The following is an 18,916-nucleotide window of genomic DNA, read 5'->3' on the forward strand; positions in this document are numbered from 1 at the left end:
GATGGCCAACTTCATCATCATGTCCCTCTCCCTCCTCGCGCATCATCCGCGCGCGTGACGTGTGTTCGGGAACCGGGAGCTGTCCCGGGAATCACAGTGCTGAACCTGCAGCATCAGACACACACACTCACACACACACTCCGACACCGAGCAGAGGAGGAGAGCAACTCACGGATTACACACACGATCCCCGATCACCTGAATGATGGAATGAGCTCGAGCGCGAGTGACAGATCTGATCACGAGACTGCATCGAGGATTACATTCCTGAATGATTTCACAGCAGCGAGGAATGCGAGAAACACACGAGTTTTACTTCGCTGGAGGACAGACCACAAAGCCAATGGAATAAACCGATCATATGGCTTCTGACACCTGTTTACTGCCTTATTTTTTTTACCTAATAATGCACGACGAAATATAGATCACTGACTGATAATGGCACTTGATTATTTCACAACTTCTCACGTGCAATCAATTTTAAAAGTGCAATGAACTCACTGCAGGAACTGTAACGCACGCGTTCAATTTAAGTTCTCGATTTTACTGGGTTTTGTGGAATACCATGGCTATTCACTCTTCACAGTCTGAGCTCGACGGGACCCTGCATTAGTTGATCTGGATTCTTCCCGTTCTCGGATGTTGCGCGGTCACGGCATGTTGAAGAGCCGCTGTTGCGTTCTCTTCCGTGACCTCAAGGTGTTTCTGCTCGGGCCACAGGATCACACAAGCCCCATGAGCGGACAAACGGCCAGAGTCAGCCCGTATGCCTCAGAAAACAACAACACCTTACGAGCCCACCGGCTCCGGGACTGGAGCACCCCGTCCACTGAGGACTCTGCCGGGCCCGAGGCTCCTGAAGGCGGATCCGGGTGGACGGGCCCCGCGGTGGCGGATGAGTTCTCCAAGGACCGGAGGGAAGACCGGTTCTCCTTCATCAGCTATGCAGAAGGAACCCCGGTGTGCAGGATATGCTTCCAAGGGCCGGAACAGGTACATAACAACCCTAAAGTAAACAAATAACCTATACACTGTAAAAAAAAAAAAAATGCTGACTTAAATTTTTAAGTACAATCAACTTGGATGTTTAACTTAAATTACATTAAACTGACTTGAAAAATAATTTAAAGATGCTTAACTTATTTTGATGAGTTATAGCAAAAAAAAAACATATGTTGACAAAACTTATTGGATATATATTTTTTATACTGTATATGCTAGGTGATAAATGAGGATTGAGCTGAGTCATTTGCATGCTAAGAAGTTTTAGTTTTTTGTGGTTGCACTGATGTATTAATCTCAGCACAATGCCTGTTGTTTAAAGTGAACAACTATCCATAAGTACACTGAAAAAGTAAAAATTAAAAGTAGGTGACTTGATTAAGGTCATAATAAATAATTACATAAAATCCCTAAGGAAACAAATAACATGCTATAGACTATGTGATAAATGAGGATTGAGCTGAGTCATTTAACCATGCTAAAAAGTTTTAGTTTTATGTGGTTACACTGATTTATTAATATTAGCTTAATTGTATTGAGTAAAGTTCACAACTATCCATCTAAGTACACCGTAAAAGTAAATTTAAAGTAGGTAACCCGATTGCCTTAAGTTCATTGAAACTAAAGATGGAAGTTAATAGAGGAGATTGGTTTAATCAACAGAAACTCAAAATATTATGTTATCTGAACCACATTAATCATCTAAGTTGATTTGACAATAGAAGTTCATTTCACTAAATATATAGAAGATATTATAACACTTTATTTAAAACCTTTATGCCTACTGTATAATGCATTATAAATGTAATGCATTGAATGATCTCATGAATAACTAACCACTATCTATTCATTGTTACAACTTTAGAAAGTATAATGTGTTAGGACAAACAACCAATTTCAGATGTAACAAGGAAACTGCTAATATTATATTACATTATATTATTATAATGCATGTAACTTTGGTTACAATTATTTATGAATAGATATAATGATATAAATGTTTTAGTTTGATGTGGTTGCACAAAACTGATTTATCAATATCAGCTCAATTGTATTTTGTAACTATTCATCTAATTTTGTTAATTTCACTACTAGCCTATAAAAAAATGTATGTTAGGACTGCTTGCAGTCTGTAATCCTATATAACCAAGAAAAAAAACAATTAATTTTCTGTGGGTTTTTAGAATATAGCACATTTCCTTTTTTTGAGGAAATGAGGTGTGTGGATAATATAATTTTAAGAGACTCTACAACTGATCTGATATTAATTACCAACAACTATTAAAGTCCATATAGTTCCATGCATGCATGTGCCTACCTAATTAAATATTAATGAGCAATAGCCAATGGCCACGCCCCCAAGAACAATGCACAGGGGACAGCACTTCAGATGAAACTTCTCGAGTTTTATGATGGACTTTATTTGACATAAGTTTGCTCAAAACACAGGGAATGTATATATATATTTAAAAAAAAAGTAAAATTAATCATTTAAAATTAATAAAAAAATGAGGGACCAAATTCAAGATTCAAAACATTAAAGATAAGGATACTCTCAGTAGGCCAAACTTCAATGATTTTTTGATTCAACCGGGCAATTCTTAAAATTTGATGGAAATAAATATTAATTTCTATGAAAGATTGCATTTACAAAGAGAAATTTCTAGCTGAGCATAGCTACAAAAGATCTTATTCACGAGCCTATAAAAGTCCATGATTGTTTTATGTTTTATTAATTTTCATTAGCATTGATATTGAAACGTGATATTTCCAGGTAGCCGTGTTTAACCGTGTTCATGATTGTGAGGTCAAGGCCCTGCAGTTGCCAAAGGAGTGTTTACACTTCTTAATGCTTCTTGTTTTAGTAGGAAAACTGTAGCTCAGAGCAGGCCTCATGAATTATTCATCAATATATGCAAATTGTTTCCACTTCAAAAACCTCTGCACCGTCTTCACCCAAAGGGAAGGTGATTCACCAGAATTTACAACAGAACGACATTTATACACACTTGTTTCACTGATACATTTAAGCTCGTGCCAAGTCAGAGTAAATGAAAAACTGTAGGAGTGTTAAAGTAACTGTCATGTTACCTGAGATGAGCCTCACCTGCACTGAAGGAAACCTGAGCCGAGTCAGCAGAGACGGATCCATTACTTTCCTCCTGAGAGGGTTACAAGCAAAGAGCAAAAACCCTTAAAGTCCCCCTGTAGTCGATCAGTGTATCCCTTAAAACTCATCTTCCATCAGCAAAATTACATATTTAAAAGTTTTTTTCTTGAAAATGTTTTCTTAATGCCTTAAAATAGCTTGAATGTAACTCGACACCCTTGCCTCATTTAGTATACGCGGCTCTATGAATATGCAAATGAGCCCCGCCTCCACTCACTCACTCACTCACTCAGAGATCCACTGGTGGACGATCACACGTTGATCTGATTGGTTACAAGGTAGTGTGTGACGTCAGAAACACCAGCGATTTCAAACCGTGTTTTTGAGACTGTCTTTGGTTCACTGCAGTTTTAAGCAGAAAATACTTATGAATTTACACATGGTTTGTCTTAAAGCAGATTAAAAACACCACATATACATATAAACAACATTAAAAACTTGATTTTCACCACAAACACTATTATAGAGGAGACCGCCCGGGGCTAGTTGTCACACAGTAACACCTAACTTAAAACCTTCATATACTGTAAAATGCATTATGAAAGTATTTTGTAATGCATTGTATAATCTTGTGCATTTTTTTAATAATACATTATAACACTGTTCATTGTTACACCTTTAGTATAATGCATTAAAACACTGGAGAAATATTATAATGCATTTATTATAATGCATAATGTTATTATAATAATATTAGAAAACATGTAACTTTGGTTACAATTATTTATGAAAAGATATTGTGCATTATAACGGACATTATGAATACCTACTACACTGTAAAAATTATATGATCAGTGAGTTATGACAAGATATGTTTTTACATTGCTTTTAAGTTAAGCAATTTTCAACTTTACAAGATTCAACTTTTTAAAAAAAGTTAGTTTAATGTAATTTTAGCTGAAATTACTAAAACATCCAAGTTGATTGTACTTAAAAATTGAAAGCAGAAACTAAAATAAAGGCTTTATTTCATAAATCATCAGTTATTTAAATTACATTCATTATTTTAATAACAGTTGACCGATGATTTTGATATTTTGTATGTACCTTTTAAGTTTGCTTTGCGTTTTCTGAAAAATCTCTTTCCACTGTGACAACATGCCCCACTACACTATCGTGTCACAAAAGGTCAGTGTGTCTTTAAATGAATCATTTATTTTTCTCCTGGACAATAACAGTAGAAATGTGATGAAAAGGTTTTCGGCTTATATCATAAAGAGAGCATCATCTGTGTTTATGAATCACAGAAAGTTCCTCTGAGGCTCTCCGTGTTTTTATTACCAGCTCCATAATTACACAGTTTGGATTCAGATTGAAACAAACCCATTGTGCTCACGCTATTCTGAGACTGTTGCCCAGAAGCGAGCATCTCTGAGAAGCTTTGCTGTGAGTGTAAAGAACAGGCAAACCCGACCCGAGGGAATGATTTCAGACGATTGTTCCAGTTAGAGACTGATCAGATCTTCTCTCTTGAGCTTTCTGTGTGTAGAGATGAAGCAGAACTGATGTCTTACACACACTGCGTGATGGAAAGACGTGTCTGGATGAAGGGCAGAGCTTTGATTTTCTGTCTTTTATCATTCTCTGACTGATTCATGGCTGTTGTTCTGCTGATTCAGCGATGGGGTTCATTGGCCCGCTGACAGATGCTGGGAAAAAACACCCTGTTTAAATGCGTAACACTGAGTAATAGCGCTCGGGAATGTGCGGTTGCATCCTTCAGACGGCTTTGACTGGTGTATTGTTTCAAAATGTAATGATTGTTGCATTATCCAGACATCTTCATCTTCTCAAATGCATCTCGGCTAGATCTGAAAAGCACAAGGACTGAGCTCTGGGTTCAGTGCAAGTTCAGCTCTAAAGCATTTGCAATGGAAGTATACAGTTTCCTAGTTTCACTTTAAACTAGTAAAGAATTAGTGACCTTGTCTGTATACGTTTTTTTACCTTAAACCTCAATGTCATGATCAAATAATGCCGGTAAAGCCAGTAAGTTTCACAATATGCACAAGGATACACTGTAAGAATGATTTTTCAAATATTAGAGTACGTTTTACAAGAAGACACTTTGTGACCCTGGACCACAAAATCAGTCACATGGGTCAATTTTATGAAATTGAGATGTATACATCATATGAAAGCTGGATAAATAAGCTTTCCATTGATGTGTGGTTTGTTAGGATAGGACAATATTTGGTCGAGATACAACTATTGAAAATCTGCAAAAAAATCTAAACATTGAGAAAATCTCCTTTAAAGTTGTGCATTTATGTTCACGATTGTGCTGCATTCACTCACAAAAATACATGTTTTATATATTTACGGTAGGAAATTTACTAAATATTTTTTTGTTTAATCTTTTGAAACCCCCAAATTTAAAATTAGAATATTGTGAAAAGGTTTTCATAAGCTGTAAGCCATAATAATAAAAATTATAACAAATAAAGGCTTGAAATATCTCACTTGGCATGTAATGAGTCTAAATAATATATTAGTTTCACCTTTTAAGTTGAATTACTGAAATAAATTAACTTTTGCTAGCCTGGCTAACGCCAGACCCATTCTCGTTGAGACTTGGGTCTGGGAACCACATGTGCATTTTCTCGTATTTGAGGCGTGGTTTTTTGAATGCCCGGCGCTGTTTATTGGGTGCTAAGAATGTCTATCAAATGCGCCTGTACGTAGCTCATAGCCAGTCGTTTCCATTATACCAGATGACGTATGTAGAGCGACAGAAATTAGACAAGAAAGAAGACGATGGGTAAGATATTTTTGTGTAAACAATGACGTTCAGCGACTATTGCCGTTTGTGCAAGATAAACATGAGGGTCGAAGGTATATATGGATATAAACAAACTGCTTAGTTGTGTCCCATAGATGTCGTCATCGTCTTGCTGCTCCCTCCCCGTTCTGTGATTGGTTCCCTAGATGAGGCGAAAATCTGGTTCATGGTATCCAGACTGCCTTTCAGCGTGAATAAAATCAGAATAAAATCGGAAACCCAGGCTAAACTTTTGCACCATATTAAAATTTTTCCAGTTTCACCTGTGTAGTAACTTGACAAAAAATAAAGTTTTTACTGAATAATTAATGCAAGTGCTTTAACAAAAAGGCTTGAGATTTCTGCTTTTATAAAACCCTGGGGAGCACTGGCTGGATGCCTTACTGTAACCGGGATTTCTGCTTCTTTTCTCTCTTTTTTTTTTACTTGTAACTCGTGATGAACCCGGAAGATTCCTTTCATCTGTGATTGCTTCTCTGCTGTTTTCACCTCAGCTTTGTAGACCTGCAGAGACACAGACGTACAGTCACAGACTCAATCTGCTGTGGAGATATCCCTGTAGTATTACAGTACGTGCGCTCACACACATCGACACTCACACAGACTCAACTTCAGCATTCGTACAGACAGATTTATAGAGGAAGCCCTGGGAGAGTTTAGCTGTGTTTGAGAGGCAGAAAAACACGCTTCATTTTGCAACAACACACGAGGGTTACACTAACAGACACTGTAAACCAGAATAAGTTAGCAGAACTCAAAACATTTAAGGCAATCAATTGCCTCAAATTTTTTTAAGTTATGAAATTCAAAGTTTAAGTAAGCAGAACTAGCAGATTTTTATTTTGTACTTACACATTTTTAATTGTTCTTAACTTGAAATGTTTGAGTTCACTAATTCATACAATTAACTTAAAACGTTCATGTAATCTCAATGTGATCACTTTAATTAGTATAAACGTAGTTAGCTTTATCAAGCTAATCTGCTAACATACTAATTGGCTAACATATTAGCATTAGTATGTTATACAGAAGCACTTTGCTGTATGAGTGCAACAATATAAAGGTATTATTTGCTCTCAAATCAAGCGCATGCTCCACTTATATATCCTAAAACCAACATTAACAGAAATTCTTCCAAATTAGCATAACACAACATTAATCACTACTAAATCTCCCACTTTAACATTAATGTTGCACAAAATTTTTATTACACTTAATTTTAGCATTTACTCTCCCTTTCGAGTGCCATCGGCAAAGCATGCTGGGAAATAGACATCGCAGCCGTTTCAGTGAAACTTAAAGGTAGGGTAGGTAGGATTTATATAAAAACTTTTTACCAAATTTGATTAAACTTTCTATATATATCAATGCATAATTAAAATGTAAGTACTCTGATAAAAAGAGTATAAAAATCGAGTGACTCTAGACCGTTTAATCTTCATTAAACACAGCTCATTATTTCCATTCGGGACGAATCACAGGATTGGCTTGCGCGACTGTCACTCGACGTCGCCATGACTACCGCCGTTATTACTGGCTCTGCCCACGTGCGCGCAGTCGCGCATCCGTTTTTAGGTGGGAGTGAATGGAATTAATGAGCTGTGTTTATTGAAGATTAAACGGTCTAGAGTCACTCGATTTTTATACTCTTTTTATCAGAGTACTTACATTTTAATTATGCATTGGTATATAAAGACAGTTTAAACAAATTTGAATAAAAGTTTTTTTTTAGACAATTCTGACCTACCCTACCTTTAAGTTCGTCTAAATTAAAATAAATAATTTCATAAAACTCAAAACAATGAAACAGTTCAGCTTACTTAAAATATATCAGTTCTGTTAACTTGAAAGAAAAAGAAAGTGCTAAATACTCATAAAAGTTCATTTGACTGAACAAATTAGTTTAATTTAAGTTTGTCCAACTCAAACCAATTAATTATTTAGTGATCCCCAGCCCAGGAGAATTGACATCTTCACCCTTTATTTGAATATTATTAAACATTTTGTAATGTTTGTGCTTGGAGTTGATTGTTTTATGTTATATATTCATTGTGATAATAACACAATGAAACATGAGAAATTTTGCGGACATAATTTTTATCCAGGCTGTCATACAAAGATATTATGCGCACATGCAGAACCAACGAAATATTAATAACGGATTATGTACTCTTTTTCCTGTGAGCTTGCATTTTATTGCATTAGTCAAATAAAATCTGTAACTTTAGTTTTACCATTTTTTGCCAAATAATTTTGTCAGACAAATATCTAACCAAGTTTAGTGTTTTGTTGTTCTGTCATATTTGTGACATACATAATCTGAACGCTGAATAAATAAGCTTTCCATTGATATATGGTTTGTTAGATAGGACAATATTTGGTTGAGATACAACTATTAAATATCTGGAATCTGAGGGAGCAAAATAATCGAAACATTGAGAAAATCTCCTTTAAAGTTGTGCATTTATGTTCACGATTGTGCTGCATTCACTCACAAAAATACATGTTTTATATATTTACGGTAGGAAATGTACAAAATATCTTCATGGAACATGATATTTTTGGCATAAAAGAAAAATTGATCATTTTGACCCATACAATGTATTGTTGGCTATTGCCACAAATATACCTGTGTGACTCGAGACTGGTTTGTGATCCAGGGTCACAAATAGACATTTGTAGACATTTGAGATATTTGGTCATTTTTTTGAGAGAGATGCTAACGGTCTAATCAGATTCAATGATCTATGCTAAGCTATGCTAAAAGTGCTACCGCCAGACCCGGAGATCGGCTGAATGGATTCGAAAACGGTAAAACTGTTCAACTCTAGGGGAACTGGGAAATGAGTGGAGTGATCCGTTAAGTTGAATTACTGAAATAAATGAACTTTTGCACGATATTACAATTTTTCGAGTTTCAACTGTATCCTACTTATTAAAAAAATTTGTCAAGTAGAGATTAAAAGTAGTTATATCTTTGATACTCAGTCAAACTACAAAGTAGCCAAAAATATACTTAAGTACAGAAACTATTACATTTACTCAAATACTTTACACCACTGGCATTAGCTAATGTTAACCAATGGAACCTTATTAAAGTGTTACCAATATTAAAAAAAATGTTCAAGTATGCAACTCCATGCACTTTTACCTCAGTGGAAAATGTACCATAATTGTTTTAAGACATGGAATATTTCTAGCATGAAGCCACTAAAATGTAAATACAAGGAGCAAAATCATGTTTTTGTCATTTTAGACCATGCATACAGTCAATTCCTGAAATAAACAGCTTCAGAAGCAGCATAAAGACAAATACCTTCATGTCCACACACGCATTATTTAGCATGCAGTAATCCTGCGGAGGCCATGCACTATAACACAGGTCTACACTCCACTTCTCTGCCACATTACATTCACATCACTCTGAATGAAGCGTCCCTCCAGCGAGCCAATGATGGAAATTGCTATTTCAGAACGGCTTAAGGCTGCGCTTATGTGCGGCCTTTTGTTGTGCGGGACATTCGTGCACCATTAAGAGTCAAAGGCAGGTCCTTTCCTGACATACATTTAGTTATTTACGACAGATTCAATTCATTTCGCCTCTTTAGAGCAGCGCGGGAATGTTGCTGAAAAGTGGAAGTGGTTTGTAAACCAGAGCGCCAGGGCTTTCAAAAGGCCTCAGACGTCTGTAATGAGTATAAGTGCAAAGGACACACACGTATTTAAGCACAATATTACTAGTTCAGGTTTCTTTGTTATTGCTATACTTAGAGGTTTCCTTTTATTTCATGAAAACCAGAAAATAATTTAATGTGGTCTGGCAAGCTACATTTTTTTTACTGCAAGTAGTGCTTACATGCCAAAAGGTCGTTGCCAAAATCAGCTTGTTTAGCCACCATGAAATCGGGACGTTAAATCACGTCTAATCCTGATGTTTTAAAGGGGTGGTTGAGTATGATTTTACTCTTCTAACTTTAGTTAGTGTGTAATGTTGCTGTTTGATCATAAACAACATCTGCAAAGTTACAACGCTCAAAGTTCAAAGCAAAGGGAGATATTTGCTTTTAAAGAAAATGCTTTTTAAGGACTACAACAAACGGCTGGTAGAGACTACAAGACATTCCTGCCGTGTTAGTGACATCACCAACCCTAAAATTTACATAAACCCCGCCCCCTGAACACGATTTATAGATTATCATGACAGAATATGCTAATCAATGACTAGAAGATAACTTCACATAAGCTTCATAAATTCATCAACTAACCATTCAGAAATGTCCTGTTGCTTCTACATGTTGTCACTTCTTATTGAGTCTCTCCATCTTTCTGACTCTGAATATAAAAGACTAAAAGTTTTTTACAGTTTTCAGTGCATGTGTGTGTGAGGTAAAAGGACACAAGGGCTGGGTCCCAATTCGCCTACTTATACTACGACCTAAAAGTATGTACGCTTTTTGTGAAGAAAAAGTATATACTTTTGAGTGTGTAGCAAAAGAGTCGGCAAGCTTTGAGACACACTACTTCCTCATCTTTAACGGACAGATCTGTGTTCATCCTGTCAGTAAACTGCCCTGTCAATCATCTCGTCACAGTTAAAATCCTCCATTCAATCTAATTTAATTTCCTACCGTTTCGGAGAGAAATGTAGTCGCACGTTCATCTGCCAGTCGTGGGTCTGTCATGCAGAGACTCTCCTCATGTGTTTGCAATTTGAATATGATGAAGCATTTAAAAGTTAAAGGTTGGGTAGGTAAGAATTGTCTAAAGAACTTTTTTTCAAATTGGCTTAAACTGTCTTTATATACCAATACATAATTAAAATGTAAGTACTTTGAAAAAGAGAGTATAAAAATTGAGTGACTATAGTGTATTTAATCTTCAAAAAACACAGCTCATTAATTCCTACCGGGACGAAACAAGTGATTGGCTTGCGCGACTGTCACTCTCCGTCGCCATGACTACCGCCGCTATTACTGGCTCTGCAGTCGCGCACCCGTTTTTAGGTGGGAGTGAATGGAATTAATGAGCTGTGTTTATTGAAGATTAAATACACTATAGTCACTCAGTTTTTTATACTCTATTTCAGAGTACTTGCATTTTAATTATGTATTGGTATATAAAGACAGGTTAAACTAATTTGAATAAAAGTTTTTTTTAGACAATTCTGACCTACTCTACCTTTAATGGCTAAACGTGTCTTTACAAAAGTTCACAATGCTGCTGCAGATGCAATATAATGTGGACAACATTGAATAAATACATTTTCGTCAGGTTAGATACTGATAATTAATCACTCAAACCCCTTTATCTAAACCTCTCTACATACTTTTTTTGTTTGTAGTTCTAACCGAATCCTCGACCAACGCGCAATGGGTTATGGGCAATATTAGCCGTTAGAGTGTTCATCGATCTGTACTTCGGATTCTGATTTGGGACGTACTAATTCTACTTCCGAATACTGTTTAGGACAGATAGTACACTCTAAAAAATGCTGGGTTGTTTCAACCCAATTTTGGGTAAAATATGGACAAACCCAGCCGTTGGGTTACATTTTTACATTACATTTTTAACCCAACATTTGGGTTTGTCCATATTTTACCCAAAATTGGGTTGAAACAACCCAGCATTTTTTAGAGTGTATGCAAATTGGGACGCAGCCAAGCTCTTGAAGCTCCGCCCCCTGTGCCGGGAGCAACAACTCATTTGCATTTAAAGAGACAGACGCAAAATGGTGCGTTTTTGCTCACCCTCAAAAAGTGACAATTTTAACATATATAAAAATATCTGTGGGGTATTTTGAGCTAAAACTTCACACACACACACTGGGGACATCAGAGATTTATTTCACATCTTGTGAAAAGGGCATTATACCACCCTTTAATTGACATGGAACCAAATAAGGAATCAGACTGACACATTTACTAAAATGACCTACTTACCATTAATCTGAAAAGTAGGTCTGACATGGATATTTCCGTATGGATGACTGCACACTTATCCTGTGAATAAAGCACAAATGATTAGTGCAAGGATGAGCTTAACCGTCAGAAAATGTTCATCATCAACCTCAAGAGGTCAAATATTAATATTAAATATTAAATGAGACCTTTTATTTGGTTCTGTATGAGGTTTGCAGTTTTTGCAAACTTGTCATCAATTTAGGGCACGTCTGAATACAGTTGATGTTTTTATGTATAAATGCATATATTTCTTGTAAATTATACAGTAAATCCTGAGTTTGATGAACACCAATTTTACAGCATTTTTACAGCTTAAGGAAGAATGTTTCATGTTTTGTAGTAGGTACACTGTTAAACATTGTTATTGGTGAGTAAAATAGGTTAATATATACAGTATATACATATATATATATTATACATACATACAGGTGAAACTCGAAAAATGAGAATATGGTGCAAAAGTTCATTTATTTCAGGAATTCAACTTAAAAGGTGAAACTAATATATTATATAGACTCATTACATGCGAAGTGAGATATTTCAAGCCTTTATTTGTTATAATTTAGATGATTATGGCTTACAGCTTATGATTATCAAAATTATAACAAATAAAGGCTTGAAATATCTCACTTTGCATGTAATGAGTCTATATAATATATTAGTTTCACCTTTTAAGTTGAATTACTGAAATAAATGAACTTTTGCACCATATTCTAATTTTTCGAGTTTCACCCGTACATATACTTTAAAAATAATTTATAATAATTTTAAAATAATTTATAATGTATACATAATATACTGTACATTATGACAGTGAACAACATCAATTCAACAGACCTCGGAGGTGAAACATGGCAAAATATATTTTCATGCAAATTAGGTTATGTTAATTAATAGGTATGTAAATAATGGTATCAAACACCCTAAAGTGCTTCACATTTCTGACAGAAGTGTCCGTTTCTGAATCACGTCTGCTAATTTGATTTAAAGAGTGTCAATCATTGCCACGTTTTCCCTCCTTCCTTGAAGTCTCCCTCCACCCGGCAACGTCTCAGATGTTTATTTATTTCTGAGTCATACTTATTCATAATTCAGAGCGGCACACGACTGACACAGTTTTGCAGGGGAGTAATAATCTGACTACGGTGCTCTGGCTTCTGCGAACGACCCGTGACAAGCTTTTACACACTCTTCAAGCTGAACCGCTGCTTCTCACAGGAATGCATTAGAGCTGCTAACCTTTTTCCATACGACGTGCCATTTTTTATTCTGTTTTGATCATGCTTTTAGCTACTCTCGGCTCTGTTTAACACATACAACCATGTTTAAACCTATTCTGCAGATTTTTAAAAGCTAAAGCTGCATAATTCAAATGGAATATTATTATTATTATTAATATTATTAGTTTTAATGCTCTAGTCTTCAGCAACTCTCTAATATTACTGATGTCATCTATATATATATAGCGCATTCAGTTTTATTCACAAACACAATATAGTTGCGTTAAGCAATATATACTATAAAGCAAATCTCACCCGCGTGATTGTTTATATTGTCTCAGAACTATATTATCGCCCAGCTCGAATCTGCTAAATGGGATTATAAAGCAGGAAGATGTTACGATTTTGATTTCATGGCGACTAGTTCAGTTTGCTTCGGTTCACATTACACACATTTGTACACTCTAAAACATGCTGGGTTGTTTCAACCCAAATTTGGGTTAAATATGGACAAACCTAGCCCAACGTTTTTTTTTTAACCCAACGGTTGGGTTCGTTCATATTTGACCCAAATTTGGATTAAAACAACCTTGCTTTTTTTTTTTGAGTGTTAAGCCCCATTCACACCGCCAGCGACACGCAGCGACAAAATTACACGATTCCATTCATTGGTGACCGTTGGCGACAGAATGTGGGCGTGTCAAGCGACGTGAGACACGCGACAAAAGTTCCGAAATGTAAACTTTATGCAAATGAGAAGCGATTTTCGCGAGCGACAACCAATAGGAGTGAAGACTTTCAGTGGAGCTCAGGTTACGTCACCGTCTCGAGTGCAGGCGAGATAGAAGAGTTCGAGGGCGATTTCACTGTTTTATATGATTAGACTGTAACCACATTCGTGGATATAATAAAATGATGCATGGAAAAGAAACTGTCGACAGTCTCAGAGAGTTTAATTCATGCATTTATAGTTCGAGTGTTGTAGTTTTACGATGCAAGTTTAGCACTGCTGCAGTTCATTGTACAGTTTCTCCTGCATTATGTTGACTATTAGGGACAAGAACATTTATTATTTGTCAAATTCGAATGACGTTTTAGTAATTTATGACGGGGATGAATGAGTTTAATTTGTTGATTGATCGATTGGTAATCTAGTAAATGATTTAATCCACTGAACATTGTTGTGGTAATATAAAAACACTCTCCCAACAGCATACCGTTTCTTTTGAGCATAATTCCTAGTCAAATTAAAATTATATAGTTGTATAGATCACTTGTGATGGTATTTAGTATAGATATGGCCAGATGTGCAGTCTACCAATAACATTAGAGCGACAATACTAGGAACGCCCACAAGCGACTTCACAGTACAGAGAGCGACATACAGCAACAAAGTCTCTGGCGGTGTGAACGGGACTTAAGTTTGGTTGGCACTAGCAAAATGAACGGCCTTCAGCTCTCGGTGGAGTGAGTGAAACAGATTGTCAGTTGTAATGGCGTCTGAGAACACGGAGGTGGAAAGTGGAAGTGTAGTAAAATGCTGGGTTGTTTCAACCCAATTGTGGGTCAGATATACTCTGGAAATCCAGAGTTCTCGCGAGAGCACAATTTGAATTTGCTCAGCGAGTTGCTCTGGTGTCGAGTAACAATGCTCATTAAATATGCCCCTCTATCTGAGCTGCACCAATCACATCGGGTTATCTGCGGGCCAGAGGCGAGATGACTTTAGTCATTAGTAAACATTGCAAGATGGCAATGGATGAACACCAGTTGTTTGAAACGGCTTTGGGCGCTACAATGAAAGATTTAGACTTGCCGTTTTCTCTAAAAGAGGAACAGAAGACGGCGCTCGAATCGTTCCTTTGCAAGAAGGAAGTTTTTGCATAATCTACCAGTTAGCTCCGCTCAAGCTCGAACCCGAAGACAGACACGAGACTCGAACCTGAAGACAGACACGAGAGGCGGGAACAGAGTAGACGTGATAGATGTGAAGTTGCAGAAGAAAGATCGCCGTGGATCAGGAGGTGAGGAGAATTAACAGACTAAACTTAAGTTGGACTCAACTTTTTAAATGTAATCAACATTTTCCTAAGTACTAGATGTGTTGGGCTATTTAACATAATTTTTAATTATATTCTGCTGAAATTAACTAAATTACTCGGAAAACAGATTTGTTCATTTTGCTGAACGAGATTCAAAGATCCGAGTCAGTAACATGATCCGAACTTCCGGCTTGGTAGCTCAGCGTATGGGGCTTAGTGATACGTCAGCCCATGTATTGTTGTGATTGGTCGTAGTGTTAGCCAATTGCGTGCAGTGAGATTTTCAAATGCATGCTTGGTGCCGCCCCTCCAGCTGGCCGATTTTCATTAATCGACACCAGACCATTAATCTTTCAGATTTAGGTCTGGATTTCCAGGCTAGGTCAGATATGGACAAACCCAAATGTTGGGTTAAAAAACGTCTGGGTTTGTTCATATTTGACCCAAAATTGGGTTGGAACAACCCAGCATTTTTTTTTCTTGAGTGTACCTGCAGTGAATTCGAGCAGGAGCGAGATGAGCGGCCTTCAGCTCTCGGTGGAGTGAGTGAAACAGATTGTCACAGTTGTAATGGCGTCTGAGAACACGGAGGTGGATTAGGCTGCAGGTTTTGGACTCGCTCCTCGTCTCCTCCTGTGCCGTCCTCCTCCCATTGGCTGATCCTGCTCTCCTCATACTGTCCGGCAACTCGCTCCCACGAAGTCCATCTGCAGACGGGCCTGTGTCTGAACACACACTCCCTTTCTGTTTCCTCTCGGCGCTGTTGGCTGAAGCAGCATCGGGGTCGTGCTTATGTAATACTCACGTTAAGTTGAGCTCGAGGCGGCTTTTACGGAGAGCTCGGCTCTTTGACGGGAGGAGGACGAATGTGATCTCTTTTCTTTCGGAGAGTACAGAGATTAATGGAGAATTTGAGGTCTTCTCTCAGATATTTCTCCTAGGGGAAAGAAACTGAAATCTCACATGTTACTCAACAGTCTGTGCTGCTCAGATTTGACCAGATACCAAAGTCTGCCATCAAAAGATAATTTAAAATCAAATATTTATCATCAATGAAGCCAAAGATTAAATAATCTGAGCTGCTATCCACACTGTAAAAAGTGTTCAGTTGACTTAACTTTTAAAAAAAGAGGAAACCCATTTCCTTAAAATTATTAAGTAAATAAACTTAAATAGTTTTTAAGGCAACGGGTTTCCTAATTTTTTTTTAAGTAAGTGAACTAAACACTTTTTACAGTGCACTATAATATGCAAATTTTAGTTTTCACACAACTTTGAGAAATATCTGAGATAAAGTTCATATTTTATATAAACATGTCTGAGAACTCATTAGGCCTCTTAAAGGATTAGTTCACTTTCAAATAAAAAAGTCCTGATCATTTACTCTCCCCACGTTATCCAAGATGTTCATGTCTTTCTTTCTTCAGTCGAAAAGAAATTAAGGTTTTTGAGGAAAACATTCCAGGATTTTCTCCATATAGTGACTTCAATGCTAGCTAAATGATCGGTAATTTTCTCAAAATAAACGATTAATCGCATCCAAAATAAAAGTTTGTGTTTACATGTATGTGTGTGTAATGTGTATAATAATTTAATATATATATAAATACACACACGTGCATGTATATATTTAAGACAAAATGTGTTATTTATATATAATATCAATTATATATAAATCTATATACAGTATATACTTCTCAAATATATACAAGCATGTGTGTGTGTATTTAAAATAATTATACACAGTACACATCATTTTGATGATTATGGTTCACAGTTTATGAAAACCCCAAATTCAAAATTAGAATATTGTGAAAAGGTTTTCATAAGCTGTAAACCATAATCATCAAAATTATAACAAATAAAGGCTTGAAATATCTCACTTGGCATGTAACGAGTCTATATAATATATTAGTTTCACCTTTTAAGTTGAATTAATGAAATTTTGCACGATATTCTAGTTTTTCCACCTGTATCTCATACAGTCTCAAACGGTGATTAGATTTTCTGCAATCAAAAGACAGAGAGTTCAAAATTAACTCAAATATTTCTCATCAGTCCATTCTACTCTCATTCATTTTAAAGCTTCTTGTGTGCTCACAGGTTGCTCATTCATTGCTCAAGAGACACAATGGAGTTTTATTCAAGTATCAACTTTGTCTCAGATGTTTCTCATAAGAGCCACTCTGGCAATGCCGAATTCAAGGAGATAATCATGAAGAAAATCTCTTTAATATCTCAGCTGTGCCTCCTAGACAGCAATGAGATTAAAGCAAACGAGAGTCTCCTGCTTCTCAGATGTGTTTCCTTAGGAAAAAAGATCCCAGTAATCTCAAGACTGTCTCAAACGGTTCTCAGATTTGCCACAATACCAAAGTCTGCAATCAAAAGTCAGAGATCTCAAAAATACATATTTAAATGTTTTTCCCTTGAAAATAAATTCTTCATGCATTAAAATATCTTGAATGTAACTCGACACCCTTGCCTCATTTAGTATACGCGGCTCTATGAATATGCAAATGAGCCCCGCCTCCACTCACTCACTCACTCACTCACTCAGAGATCCACTGGTTGACGATCACACGTTGATCTGATTGGTTACAAGGTAGTTTGTGTTGTGACGTCAGAAACACCAGCGATTTCAAACCGTGTTTTTGAGACTGTCTTTGGTTCACTGCAGTTTTAAGCAGAAAATACTCAGCAATGCTGTCGACTTATGAACTTACACATGGTGTGTCTTAAAGCAGATTAATAACACCACATAGACAACATTAAAAACTTGTTTTTTACCACAGGGGAACTTTAAAGTTAACAAAACTGAGCACTCGAATGTGACCTGAGCTTTGAATGAGCAAATAGCATCCTCTAAGCATGAAGACATCAGTTTTTCTGATCTGCTTTTGTGTTTTGAAACGTTTAACTCGAGCTCTGTTTATACACTCGTCTTCTGCAGAGAGAAACGAGAGCGCACGTTGCTTGTGCGAGTGTCGATGTCTCTCAGCGTGACGCTAGCGTTAATGTTTGCTGGAAGGTGAACGCTCACACTGCGCCACACCTGTTCCTGTGTCTGCTGCTCCTCAGTTACGCCACACACACACACACACACACACACACACACACACACACACACACACACACACACACACACACACACACACACACACACACACACTACATCCATCCGCATTTGTCACACGCTGTCCTGAATACCACACACACATTACTCAGAACAACACCGTCCCGTAGTAAAAAATACCACACTAGAGACTCTCGTCCAACACACAGTGAGCTGCCTATTGAGAAAAAACTGATTAAACCAGTCTAAAATGGATTGCCGGATGAACACTGTAAAGTTGAAAAAATTTTAAATAAATGTATTGGAGTGAATTATACAAGAAAATATTATTATATTATTATGATGACTAAACTAACTTCTGAATGCTTGCATTATAGTTTAGTTTTTAAGCTACACATTTCAATCTTCTCAATCTGCATCCGTACACTGCCAAGTAAAAGATTGGGGTCGGTGAGATTATTTACTGTTTTTGAAAGAAGTCTCTATAAAAAAACACAGTAAAATATATAATAGTAATATTATTATATATTCAAATTGTTTAATAACAGGACAAGCGTCAGTCTGCGTGAAGGACGAGAGCGCGCAAGTGGTTTTTTCTTAATATTCAGTTCTCTTGTTGTTCAGTGTATTATTTTCCAGAAGGTAGGGCTATTTTCGATTCTGT

General features: G+C 36.6%; 1 protein-coding gene and 1 long non-coding RNA gene across 2 annotated transcripts in view; one reads left to right on the forward strand and one right to left on the reverse strand.

Annotated features, from left to right (window-relative positions):
• Positions 1–18,916, forward strand: part of marchf4b (membrane associated ring-CH-type finger 4b) — a 27,942-nt gene continuing 9,026 nt past the window's right edge. The window contains exon 1 of the mRNA XM_079619033.1: positions 1–993. Coding sequence (XP_079475159.1) covers positions 640–993 — 354 coding nt within the window. The 5' untranslated portion in view covers positions 1–639. The remainder of the gene's footprint in view (positions 994–18,916) is intronic.
• Positions 6,089–16,249, reverse strand: LOC307001939. Its single transcript, XR_013798373.1, has 3 exons — positions 15,667–16,249; positions 11,894–11,953; positions 6,089–6,458 (listed from the first exon to the last, which is right to left on the reverse strand). It is a non-coding gene; the product is annotated as an uncharacterized lncRNA (long non-coding RNA).

This window comes from Phoxinus phoxinus (genome assembly GCF_949152265.1).
Source record: "Phoxinus phoxinus genome assembly, chromosome: 7".
In the NCBI taxonomy this organism is placed as follows: domain Eukaryota; kingdom Metazoa; phylum Chordata; class Actinopteri; order Cypriniformes; family Leuciscidae; genus Phoxinus; species Phoxinus phoxinus.